Source organism: Oncorhynchus mykiss, chromosome Y, assembly GCF_013265735.2.
Source record: "Oncorhynchus mykiss isolate Arlee chromosome Y, USDA_OmykA_1.1, whole genome shotgun sequence".
NCBI classification, from domain to species: domain Eukaryota; kingdom Metazoa; phylum Chordata; class Actinopteri; order Salmoniformes; family Salmonidae; genus Oncorhynchus; species Oncorhynchus mykiss.
This window is the reverse complement of record NC_048593.1, coordinates 44,882,439-44,895,232: the sequence shown is the minus strand read 5'-3', so window position 1 is coordinate 44,895,232 and position 12,794 is coordinate 44,882,439. Positions and strand designations below refer to the sequence as shown.

The 12,794-nt window shown below is 42.4% G+C and overlaps 1 protein-coding gene across 1 annotated transcript; it reads left to right on the top strand.

Moving 5' to 3' along the window:
* The first annotated feature begins 4,481 nt into the window (after positions 1–4,481).
* LOC110509396 (barrier-to-autointegration factor-like) lies at positions 4,482–10,796 on the top strand. The gene is made up of 3 exons (XM_036967964.1): positions 4,482–4,910; positions 10,133–10,259; positions 10,588–10,796. The coding sequence occupies exons 1-3, from the start codon at positions 4,892–4,894 to the stop codon at positions 10,733–10,735; spliced, it is 294 nt and encodes a 97-aa protein (XP_036823859.1). The 5' UTR covers positions 4,482–4,891; the 3' UTR covers positions 10,736–10,796.
* The last annotated feature ends 1,998 nt before the right edge of the window (positions 10,797–12,794 follow it).

Here is a 12,794-nt window from a genome sequence, read left to right as displayed (position 1 = left end):
ACACACAATCACAATCACAGAGGGACAGAGACAGGAGTGGTTGTAAATAACCGTTAAAAGCTTGGGGTCTGGTGAGGGTGAGTGGATGTGGCTACCTGACATGGGAGGGAATTTAGGATATGGAGGGGAGAGAGGAGGAGGGATAGAGAGACAGAGAGATAGAGAGAGAGATAGAGAGAGACAGAGACAGAGAGAGACAGAGCGAGACAGAGAGAGAAAGAGAGAAAGAGAGAGAGAGAGACAGAGAGAGATGTATGGGTAAACCACTTCTCCAATAATGTTGGCTCTATAACAAAGAACAAACAGCAAAAACCTATACATGATCAAATGCAAATCTTAGAATCAACTATTAAAGACTACCAGAACCCACTGGATTCCAGAACCCACTGGATTCCAGAACACACTGGATTCCAGAACCCACTGGATTCTCTAATTAACTTGAATGAACTACAGGACAAAATACAAACCCTCCAACCCAAAAAGGCCTGTGGGGTTGATGGTATCCTCAATGAAATGATCAAATATACAGACAACAAATTCCAATTGGCTAAACTAAATTGGCTAAACTACAACTCTTTAACATCATCTTTGGCTCTGGCATCTTCCCCCGATATTTGGAACCAAGGAATGATTACCCCTATTCACAAAAGTGGAAACAAATTTGACCTCAATAACTACCGTGGGATATGCATCAACAGTAACCTTGGGAAAATCCTCTGCATTATCATTAACAGCAGACTCGTACATTTCCTCAATGAAAACAATGTACTGAGCAAATGTCAAATTGGCTTTTTACCAAATTACCGTACAACAGACCATGTATTCACCCTGCACACCATAATTGACAACCAAACAAACCAAAACAAAGGCAAAGTCTTCTAATGCTTTGTTGATTTAAAAAAAAAAGCCATTGATTAAATTTGTCATGAGGGTCTGCTATACAAATTGATGGAAAGTGGTGTTGGGAGAAAAAGTGTGCAGTTACAATTGGCAAAAATCACACATATTTCTTCACACAGGGTCGTGGGGTGAGACAGGGATGCAGCTTAAGCCCCACCCTCTTCAACGTATATATCTAAACCAATTGGCGCGGGCACTAGAAAAGTCTGCAGCACCCGGCCTCACCCTACTAGAATCTGAAGTCAAATGTCTACTGTTTGCTGATGATCTGGTGCTTCTGTCACCAACCAAGGAGGGCCAACAGCAGCACCTAGATGTTCTGCACAGATTCTGCCAGACCTGGGCCCTGACAGTAAATCTCAGTAAGACCAAAATAATGGTGTTCTAAAAAAGGTCCAGTTGCCAGGACCACAAATACAAATTCCATCTAGACACCATTGCCCTCGAGCACACAAAAAACTATACATACCTTGGCCTAAACATCAGCGCCACAGGTAACTTCCACAAAGCTGTGAACGATCTGAGAGACAAAGCAAGAAGTGTCTTCTATGCCATCAAAAGGAACATAAAATTCAAATAACTAATTAGGATTTGTCTAAAAATATTTGAATCAGTCATAGAGCCCATTGCCCTTTATGGTTTTGAGGTCTGGGGTCCGCTCACCAACCAAGACTTCACAAAATGGGACAAACACCAAATTGAGACTCTGCACGCAGAATTCTGCAAAAAATATCCTCTGTGTACAATGTAGAACACCAAATAATGCATGCAGAGGAGAATTAGGTTGATACCCACTAATGATCAAAATCCAGAAAAGAGCTGTTAAATTCTACAACCACCTAAAAGGAAGTGATTCCTAAATCTTCCATAACAAAGCCATCACCTACAGAGAGATGAACCTGGAGAAGAGTCCCCTAAGCAAGCTGTTCCTGGGGCTCTGTTCACAAACACAAACACACCCTACAGAGAGATGAACCTGGAGAAGAGTCCCCTAAGCAAGCTGGTCCTGGGGCTCTGTTCACAAACACAAACACACCCTACAGAGAGATGAACCTGGAGAAGAGTCCCCTAAGCAAGCTGGTCCTGGGGCTCTGTTCACAAACAGACCCCATAGAGGCAGAACAACATATTTTTACCTTGTCAGCTCAGGGATTCGATCTTGCAACCTTTCAGTTACTAGTCCAAAGCTCGAACCACCTGCCACCCTGATATATATGGTATATTATCTACTTCACCTGATTTGTTTCCATGCCAATAAAGCATGGATTTGAGGAGAGAGAGAGAGAGAGAGAGAGAGACGGACAGAGAGAGACAGAGAGAGAGAGAGAGAGAGAGAGAGAGAGAGAGAGAGAGAGAGAGAGAGAGAGAGACAGAGAGAGAGAGAGAGACGGACAGAGAGAGACAGAGAGAGAGAGAGAGAGAGAGAGAGAGAGAGAGAGAGAGAGAGAGAGACAGAGAGAGAGACAGAGAGAGAGAGAGACAGACAGAGACAGAGAGAGAGAGAGAGAGACAGAGAGAGACAGCGAGAAAGAGAGAGAGAGAGAGAGAGTGAATACAACCCATATTTATTCTTATTTATTGTCCCTTGTGTTCCTTAACCATTTGTACATTGTTCAACACTGTATATATATATATATATATATATATATGTATAATATGACACCACCCTACACACACCAACCTACACACACCACATCTTTATTGTTTTGACATTTCTGTATGTGTAATGTTTACTGTTAATTTTTATAGTTTATTTCACTTTTGTATATTATCTACCTCACAAAAAGATAATTATTTGACACATTGGAAAGAATTAACAAAAAAACAGAGCAAACTAGAATGCTATTTGGCCCTAAACAGAGAGTACACAGCGGCAGAATACCTGACCACTGTGACTGACCCAAAATTAAGGAAAGCTTTGACTATGTACAGACTCAGTGAGCATAGCCTTGCTATTGAGAAAGGCCGCCGTAGGCAGACATGGCTCTCAAGAGAAGACAGGCTATGTGCTCACTGCCCACAAAATGAGGTGGAAACTGAGCTGCACTTCCTAACCTCCTGCCCAATGTATGACCATATTAGAGAGACATATTTCCCTCAGATTGCACAGATCCACAAAGAATTCGAAAACAAATCCAAATTTGAAAAACTCCCATATCTACTGGGTGAAATTCCACAGTGTGCCATCACAGCAGCAAGATTTGTGACCTGTTGCCACGAGAAAAGGGCAACCAGTGAAGAACACACACCATTGTAAATAGAACCCATATTTATGCTTATTTATTTTATCTTGTGTCCTTTAACCATTTGTACATTGTTAAAACACTGTATATATATATATATAATATGACATTTGTAATGTCTTTACTGTTTTGAAACCTCTGTATGTGTAATGTTTACTGTTCATTTTTGTTGTTTTTCACTTTATATTTTCACTTTGTATGTTGTCTACCTCACTTGCTTTGCAATGTTAACACATGTTTCCCATGCCAATAAAGTCCCTCAAATTGAATTGAATTGAATTTAGTGACAAAGACCACAATGCACACACACACACCACCGTGCAGGCACAAAGACCACAATGCACACACACACACCACCCTGTACACACACACACACACACCACCCTGCAGGCACAAAGACCACAATGCACACACACACACACACCACCCTGCAGGCACAAAGACATCAATGCAGGCTCACACTGGTTGTGCCCCACCCACCTTCAGGAAATCAAAACTTAACATTTCTGTTCAGCTTGGGTGGATTATGGAGAGGAGGAGGAAACACACACCACCCTACACACACACCACTCTACACACACACCACCCTACACACACCAACCTACACACTCACCACCCTACACACACCACCCTACACACACACCCCCCTACCCTACACACACCACCCTGCACACACACCACCCTGCACACACACCACCCTACACACACACACACACACACACACACACACACACACACACACCACCCTACACACACACCACCCTACACACACACACCACCCTACACACACACACACACACACACCACCCTGCACATACACACACACACACCACCCTGTACACACACACCACCCTGCACACACACCACCCTACACAAACACAAACACACACGCACACACACACCACCCTGCACACACACACACACCACCCTGCACACACACCACCCTGCACACACACCACCCTGTACACACACACCACCCTGCACACACACCACCCTGTACACACACACCACCCTGCACACACACACACACACCACCCTGCACACACACCACCCTGTACACACACACCACCCTGCACACACACCACCCTGTACACACACACCACCCTGCACACACACACATACACCACCCTGCACACAAACACACACACACACACCACCCTGTACACACCACCCTGTACACACACACACCACCCTGTACACACACACACACACACACACACACCACCCTGTACACACACACACACACACACACACCACCCTGTACACACACACACACACACACACACACACACACACACACACACACACACACACACACACACACACACACACACACACACACACACACACACACACACCACCCTGTACACACACACACACACACACACACACACCACCCTGTACACACACACCACCCTGCACACACACACATACACCACCCTGCACATACACACTGGTTGTGCCCCACACGTCTTCAGGAAATCAAAACTGAACATTTATTTTGGACTTTCGTTTCTGTTCATTTGGGTGGAGGAGGACGTGGAGGTGCCCAACTGAATTTGCCCCAATAGAAACTCACATTTTCATTGCAAGATGTTTTGCGTTATGAAGCTTTTTTTTTTGCTATTGTTTGCTACACTGTGCACTAATGAATACACCCAAAGTCTTTATTAAAGCAGAGGAAAAGGAATTGTTGTTATCCTGATCAAGTTATATTGAGTTGAAATTCTCCATCCTCCAACTGAACCATGTCTGGAAACAAGAAAGGTAAGACCAACTTTTATCTTTAACATAAAACACATTTACTGTGTGTAGGGTAAATATGATCATGTTCTTTTTTAAATGATTATTTATTTATTTAACTTTTCTAATAAAAAAGTGTTGTTTTCTATTTTAAAATGTTTATTTTGTAGTAACTTGTACTATTGTGACTGGGTTAATTGAAAGGAAATTTTAATAATTTCAGCGTCCTGTAAAAACCTTAGCATTTTAATGTTTTTGTTTAAAAAAACGTTTAAAAAAACAAAACAAAATTCTCCTCCATGTACTGCTGACCAATCAAAGTACTGCATGCAAATATTTCATGACTGTAGGACCAATCAAAGTCATTCAAAACAACTTCCAAAACTACATAACAAAAGATCAGAAAATGTATATATATATATATTTTTTTTTCTTAAATTCCTGAAAAGTTGACTTTTTCGAGGACACTTGGTGATTGGGTTTTGTAAATTTAAATTATTATGGTAAATTATGGCAAAGTACAGTTTATTGAGAAAAGTACAGTTTATTGAGGAAAGTACAGTTTATTGAGGAAAGTACAGTTTATTTAGAAAAGTACAGTTTATTTAGAAAAGTACAGTTTATTGAGGAAAGTACAGTTTATTTAGGAAAGTACAGTTTATCGAGGAAAGTACAGTTTATTGAGGAAAGTACAGTTTATTTAGGAAAGTACAGTTTATCGAGGAAAGTACAGTTTATTGGGGAAAGTACAGTTTATTGAGGAAAGTACAGTTTATTTAGGAAAGTACAGTATTATTTAGCTGATGCGTAGGTGTTCAAGGGGACATTTTTCAGCTCTCCTTTTCTATTGTCCCTCCCTGTGAACACAAAGGTACTGCCTGACTACATTGCAGACGTCGCATTGCATCGACAAATGGTTGTTCGCCACAATGACTGTGAAGTCGGGCACCATGTTGTTATAACATGATGTGGGGTGTATTTTGGACTAACTTTTCAAAGTTGGACCAACAATTCAAAGTTTTTTTGGCAAACGAGGGGATGATAATCAGAATATTATAGGATGGGTTCTGGTTCAGTAGTCAGTAGTCAGTTAAACAATGCTACCTTATATAAATGTTACTTACCCTACATTATTCATCTCATATGCATACGTATATACTGTACTCTATATCATCGACTGTATCCTTATGTAATACATGTATCACTAGCCACTTTAAACTATGCCACTTTGTTTACATACTCATCTCATTTGTACATACTGTACTCGATACCATCTACTGTATCTTGCCTATGCTGCTCTGTACCATCACTCATTCATATATCCTTATGTACATATTCTTTATCCCCTTACACTGTGTACAAGACAGTAGTTTTGGAATTGTTAGTTAGATTACTTGTTGGTTATTACTGCATTGTCGGAACTAGAAGCACAAGCATTTCGCTACACTCGCATTAACATCTGCTAACCATGTGTATGTGACAAATAAAATTTGATTTGATTTGATTTGATTTGATTTGGATGTAATATGATAGGATGGGTTCTGGTTCAGTAATGAGGATGTAATATGATAGGATGGGTTCTGGTTCAGTAGTGAGGATGTAATATGATAGTATGGGTTCTGGTTCAGTAATGAGGATGTAATATGATAGGATGGGTTCTGGTTCAGTAGTCAGGATGTAATATGATATGATGGGTTCTGGTTCAGTAGTCAGGATGTAATATGATAGGATGGGTTCTGGTTCAGTAGTCAGGATGTAATATGATAAGATGGGTTCTGGTTCAGTAATGAGGATGTAATATGATAGGATGGGTTCTGGTTCAGTAATGAGGATGTAATATGATAGGATGGGTTCTGGTTCAGTAGTGAGGATGTAATATGATAGTATGGGTTCTGGTTCAGTAATGAGGATGTAATATGATAGTATGGGTTCTGGTTCAGTAGTCAGGATGTAATATGATATGATGGGTTCTGGTACAGTAGTCAGGATGTAATATGATATGATGGGTTCTGGTTCAGTAATGAGGATGTAATATGATAGGATGGGTTCTGGTTCAGTAGTCAGGATGTAATATGATATGATGGGTTCTGGTTCAGTAGTCAGGATGTAATATGATAGTATGGGTTCTGGTTCAGTAATGAGGATGTAATATGATAGTATGGGTTCTGGTTCAGTAGTCAGGATGTAATATGATATGATGGGTTCTGGTACAGTAGTCAGGATGTAATATGATATGATGGGTTCTGGTTCAGTAGTCAGGATGTAATATGATAGTATGGGTTCTGGTTCAGTAATGAGGATGTAATATGATATGATGGGTTCTGGTTCAGTAATGAGGATGTAATATGATAGGATGGGTTCAGGTTCAGTAGTCAGGATGTAATATGATAGGATGGGTTCAGTAGTCAGGATGTAATATTATAGGATGGGTTCTGGTTCAGTAATCAGGATGTAATATGATAGGATGGGTTCTGGTACAGTAGTCAGGATGTAATATGATAGGATGGGTTCAGTAGTCAGGATGTAATATGATATGATGGGTTCTGGTTCAGTAATGAGGATGTAATATGATAGGATGGGTTCTGGTACAGTAGTCAGGATGTAATATGATAGGATGGGTTCTGGTTCAGTAGTGAGGATGTAATATGATAGTATGGGTTCTGGTTCAGTAATGAGGATGTAATATGATAGTATGGGTTCTGGTACAGTAGTCAGGATGTAATATTATAGGATGGGTTCTGGTTCAGTAGTCAGGATGTAATATGATAGGATGGGTTCTGGTTCAGTAGTCAGGATGTAATATGATAGGATGGGTTCTGGTTCAGTAGTCAGGATGTAATATGATAGGATGGGTTCTGGTTCAGTAGTCAGGATGTAATATGATAGGATGGGTTCTGGTTCAGTAGTCAGGATGTAATATGATAGGATGGGTTCAGTAGTCAGGATGTAATATGATATGATGGGTTCTGGTTCAGTAATGAGGATGTAATATGATAGGATGGGTTCTGGTACAGTAGTCAGGATGTAATATGATAGTATGGGTTCTGGTACAGTAGTCAGGATGTAATATTATATGATGGGTTCTGGTACAGTAGTCAGGATGTAATATGATATGATGGGTTCTGGTTCAGTAATGAGGATGTAATATGATAGGATGGGTTCTGGTACAGTAGTCCGGATGTAATATGATTGGATGGGTTCTAAATTGGATACAAAAAGATGGGTCCTGGTTCAGTTTTATTTATTTCACCTTTATTTAACCAGGTAGGCAATCTCAGGTAGGCAATCTCATTTACAATTGCGACCTGGCCAAGATAAAGCAAAGCAGTTCGACACATACAACGACACAGAGTTACACATGGAGTAAAACAAACATACAGTCAATAATACAGTAGAAAAATAAGTCTATATACAATGTGAGCAAATGAGGTGAGATAAGGGAGGTAAAGGCAACAAAAAGGCCATGGTGGCAAAGTAAATACAATATAGCAAGTAAAACACTGGAATGGTAGATTTGCAGTGGAAGAATGTGCAAAGTAGATATAGAAATAATGGGGTGCAAAGGAGCAAAATAAATAAATACAGTAGGGGGAGAGGTAGTTGTTTGGGCTAAATTATAGGTGGGCTATGTACAAGTGCAATAATATGTGAGCTGCTCTGACAGTTGGTGCTTAAAGCTAGTGAGGGAGATAAGTGTTTCCAGTTTCAGAGATTTTTGCAGTTCGTTCCAGTCATTGGCAGCAGAGAACTGGAAGGCGAGGTGGCCAAAGTAAGAATTGGTTTTGGGGGTGACCAGAGAGATATACCTGCTGGAGCGCGTGCTACAGGTGGGTGATGCTATGGTGACCAGCGAGCTGAGATAAGGGGGGACTTTGCAAAGCAGGGTCTTGTAGATGACATGGAGCCAGAGGGTTTGGCGACGAGTATGAAGCGAGGGCCAGCCAACGAGAGCGTACAGGTCGCAGTGGTGGGTAGTGTATGGGGCTTTGGTGACAAAACGGATGGCACTGTGATAGACTGCATCCAATTTATTGAGTAGGGTATTGGAGGCTATTTTGTAAATGACATCGCCAAAGTCGAGGATTGGTAGGATGGTCAGTTTTATAAGGGTATGTTTGGCAGCATGAGTGAAGGAGGCTTTGTTGCAAAATAGGAAGCCAATTCTAGATTTAACTTTGGATTGGAGATGTTTGATGTGAGTCTGGAAGGAGAGTTTACAGTCTAACCAGACACTTAGGTATTTGTAGTTGTCCACATATTCTAAGACAGAACCGTCCAGAGTAGTGATGTTGGACGGGCTGGCAGGTGCAGGCAGCGATCGGTTGAAGAGCATGTATTTAGTTTTACTTGTATTTAAGAGCAATTGGAGGCCACGGAAGGAGAGTTGTATGGCATTGAAGCTCGTCTGTGTCCAAAGAAGGGCCAGAAGTACACAGAATGGTGTAGTCTGCGTAGAGGTGGATCAGAGACTCACCAGCAGCAAGAGCGACATCATTGATGTATACAGAGAAGAGAGTCGGTCCAAGAATTGAACCCTGTGGCACCCCCATAGAGACTGTCAGAGGCCCGGACAACAGGCCCTCCGATTTGACACACTGAACTCTATCAGAGAAGTAGTTGGTGAACCAGGCGAGGCAATCATTTGAGAAACCAAGGCTATTGAGTCTGCCGATGAGGATGTGGTGTTTGACAGAGTCGAAAGCCTTGGCCAGGTCAATGAATACGGCTGCACAGTATTGTTTCTTATAGATGGCGGTTAAGATATCATTTAGGACCTTGAGCGTGGTTGAGGTGCACCCATGACCAGCTCTGAAACCAGATTGCATAGCGGAGAAGGTATGGTGGGATTCGAAATGGTCGGTTAATCTGTTTGTTGACTTGGCTTTCGAAAACCTTAGAAAGGCAGGGTAGGATAGATATACGTAGGTCTGTAGCAGTTTGGGTCAAGAGTGTCCTCCCCTTTGAAGAGGGGGATGACCGCAGCTGCTCTCCAATCTTTGGGAATCTCAGACGACACGAAAGAGAGGTTGAACAGGCTAGTAGTAGGGGTTGCAACAATTTCGGCAGATCATTTAAGAAAGAAAGGGTCCAGATTGATCCACACTTAAGAATGGGAAATGATACAATGATTTATAAAAGTTCAAAAATAAAGTTTAAAGACCGAACAATATTATAGCAAGTGAAGGTATATTTTTTTGTGGACTTCAGTGTAGTTTTTACAGATGTCTCCCTTTATCTCCCTACAGGACCCCCCACCACTTCTCAAAAGCACCAAGGCTTTGTCACGGACCCAATAGGAAACCGGTCTGTGAGGGATGTACCGGGGATTGGACCCGCACACGGCCGCACGTTGGAGGAGAGGGGCATGCCTAGGTAGGAATATTCTCGGTAATATAAAAGATGTACCAGGAATTTTGTAAACTTGACTGAATTTCAGGGGATTTTTTTACCATGTAAAAAATATACAAAAATAACACATTTTTTTCATATGAAGAATTACATTTAAAAATGCTCAATGGGCTCTCGTCAAAAGCTGTATAAATTAAGATTAAGGATAAATTAACATTTCAGATGCAACCATAGTTTCAGAGAATTCTAGTTATTTTGGTAAATGAAGGAGAGTTTAGCTCACATGTACGGTTTGTGAAGTTCACAATTTCCAAGCGTATTAGGGATTGTTTTTGGCCTCTTCTCCGTACAGGGCTGACCAGTTGTCGGGTGATTACCTGAAGAGAGTTTGGGACCACGGCCAGTTCCAGGACAATCTGAAGAATACCACAGGGGCCAACGCCAAGCAACAGAGGGACGTCTACAATGGAATGAGAGAGTGGACCGACAACAACATGTAGAGGAGAGCAGACAGTCAGCTCCTTGTTGTCTTTCCTTCTCTCTCTCTCTCTCTCTCTCTCTCTCTCTCAGGTTAAAATATCTGTTTTTCATGTATTCTCTCGTGGAATAAATTTGCAATTAAATTGTTTTCCGTCTTTGTCCTGGTGTATTCTCAAGAGTCAACATATAGACGCCCTGGTGGAGAAACAATCTTAAACTTTTATCTTCAAATCTAAATTCTATTTTGGTTTTGTTACAGGTATTAAATACACTTTTGATACTTGATTTATATAATTTACAGAGATTTTTTTCCGGAAGGAGACGCTTCTACATTGCTTCACATTCACCCTAGAGCCTTTAACACTTGGGGTGGTTTCCTTCCCTCCGTGTGGTTCCTTTGTTACCCGGAAAAGAAACTGAAGGAAGGTGAGAAATAAACTCACTGCCTCTCTCTGCCCCTCTCTGCCCCTCTCTGAAATAAACTCACTGTAACGTCCGTTGGTGGAAGAAGGTGAGAAATAAACTCACTGTAATGGCCGTTGGTGGAAGAAGGTGAGAAATAAACTCACTGTAACGTCCGTTGGTGGAAGAAGGTGAGAAATAAACTCACTGTAACGTCCGTTGGTGGAAGAAGGTGAGAAATAAACTCACTGTAACGTCCGTTGTTGGAAGAAGGTGAGAAATAAACTCACTGTAAAGTCCGTTGGTGGAAGAAGGTGAGAAATAAACTCACTGTAACGTCCGTTGGTGGAAGAAGGTGAGGACCAAGGCGCAGCGTGGTACGTGTTCGTCATTTATTAAATAGAACTGAACACTAAATACCAAGTAACAAAAAAAGAACAACCGAAACAGCTCCGTCAGGTGCAAAACAGAAAGCAACAACCCACAAACACCAGGTGGGAACAGGCTGCCTGAGTATGGTTCTCAATCAGAGACAACGATAGACACAGGTGGGAACAGGCTGCCTGAGTATGGTTCTCAATCAGAGACAACGATAGACACAGGTGGGAACAGGCTGCCTGAGTATGGTTCTCAATCAGAGACAACGATAGACACAGGTGGGAACAGGCTGCCTGAGTATGGTTCCCAATCAGAGACAACGATAGACAGCTACCTCTGATTGGGAACCATACCAGGCCAAACACAGGTGGGAACAGGCTGCCTGAGTATGGTTCCCAATCAGAGACGACGATAGACAGAGGTGGGAACAGGCTGCCTGAGTATGGTTCTCAATCAGAGACGACGATAGACACAGGTGGGAACAGGCTGCCTGAGTATGGTTCTCAATCAGAGACAACGATAGACACAGGTGGGAACAGGCTGCCTGAGTATGGTTCCCAATCAGAGACAACGATAGACACAGGTGGGAACAGGCTGCCTGAGTATGGTTCCCAATCAGAGACAACGATAGACACAGGTGGGAACAGGCTGCCTGAGTATGGTTCTCAATCAGAGACAACGATAGACACAGGTGGGAACAGGCTGCCTGAGTATGGTTCCCAATCAGAGACAACGATAGACACAGGTGGGAACAGGCTGCCTGAGTATGGTTCTCAATCAGAGACAACGATAGACACAGGTGGGAACAGGCTGCCTGAGTATGGTTCCCAATCAGAGACAACGATAGACAGCTACCTCTGATTGGGAACCATACCAGGCCAAACACAGGTGGGAACAGGCTGCCTGAGTATGGTTCCCAATCAGAGACGACGATAGACACAGGTGGGAACAGGCTGCCTGAGTATGGTTCTCAATCAGAGACGACGATAGACACAGGTGGGAACAGGCTGCCTGAGTATGGTTCTCAATCAGAGACAACGATAGACACAGGTGGGAACAGGCTGCCTGAGTATGGTTCCCAATCAGAGACAACGATAGACACAGGTGGGAACAGGCTGCCTGAGTATGGTTCCCAATCAGAGACAACGATAGACACAGGTGGGAACAGGCTGCCTGAGTATGGTTCTCAATCAGAGACAACGATAGACACAGGTGGGAACAGGCTGCCTGAGTATGGTTCTCAATCAGAGACAACGATAGACACAGGTGGGAACAGGCTGCCTGAGTATGGTTCTCAAT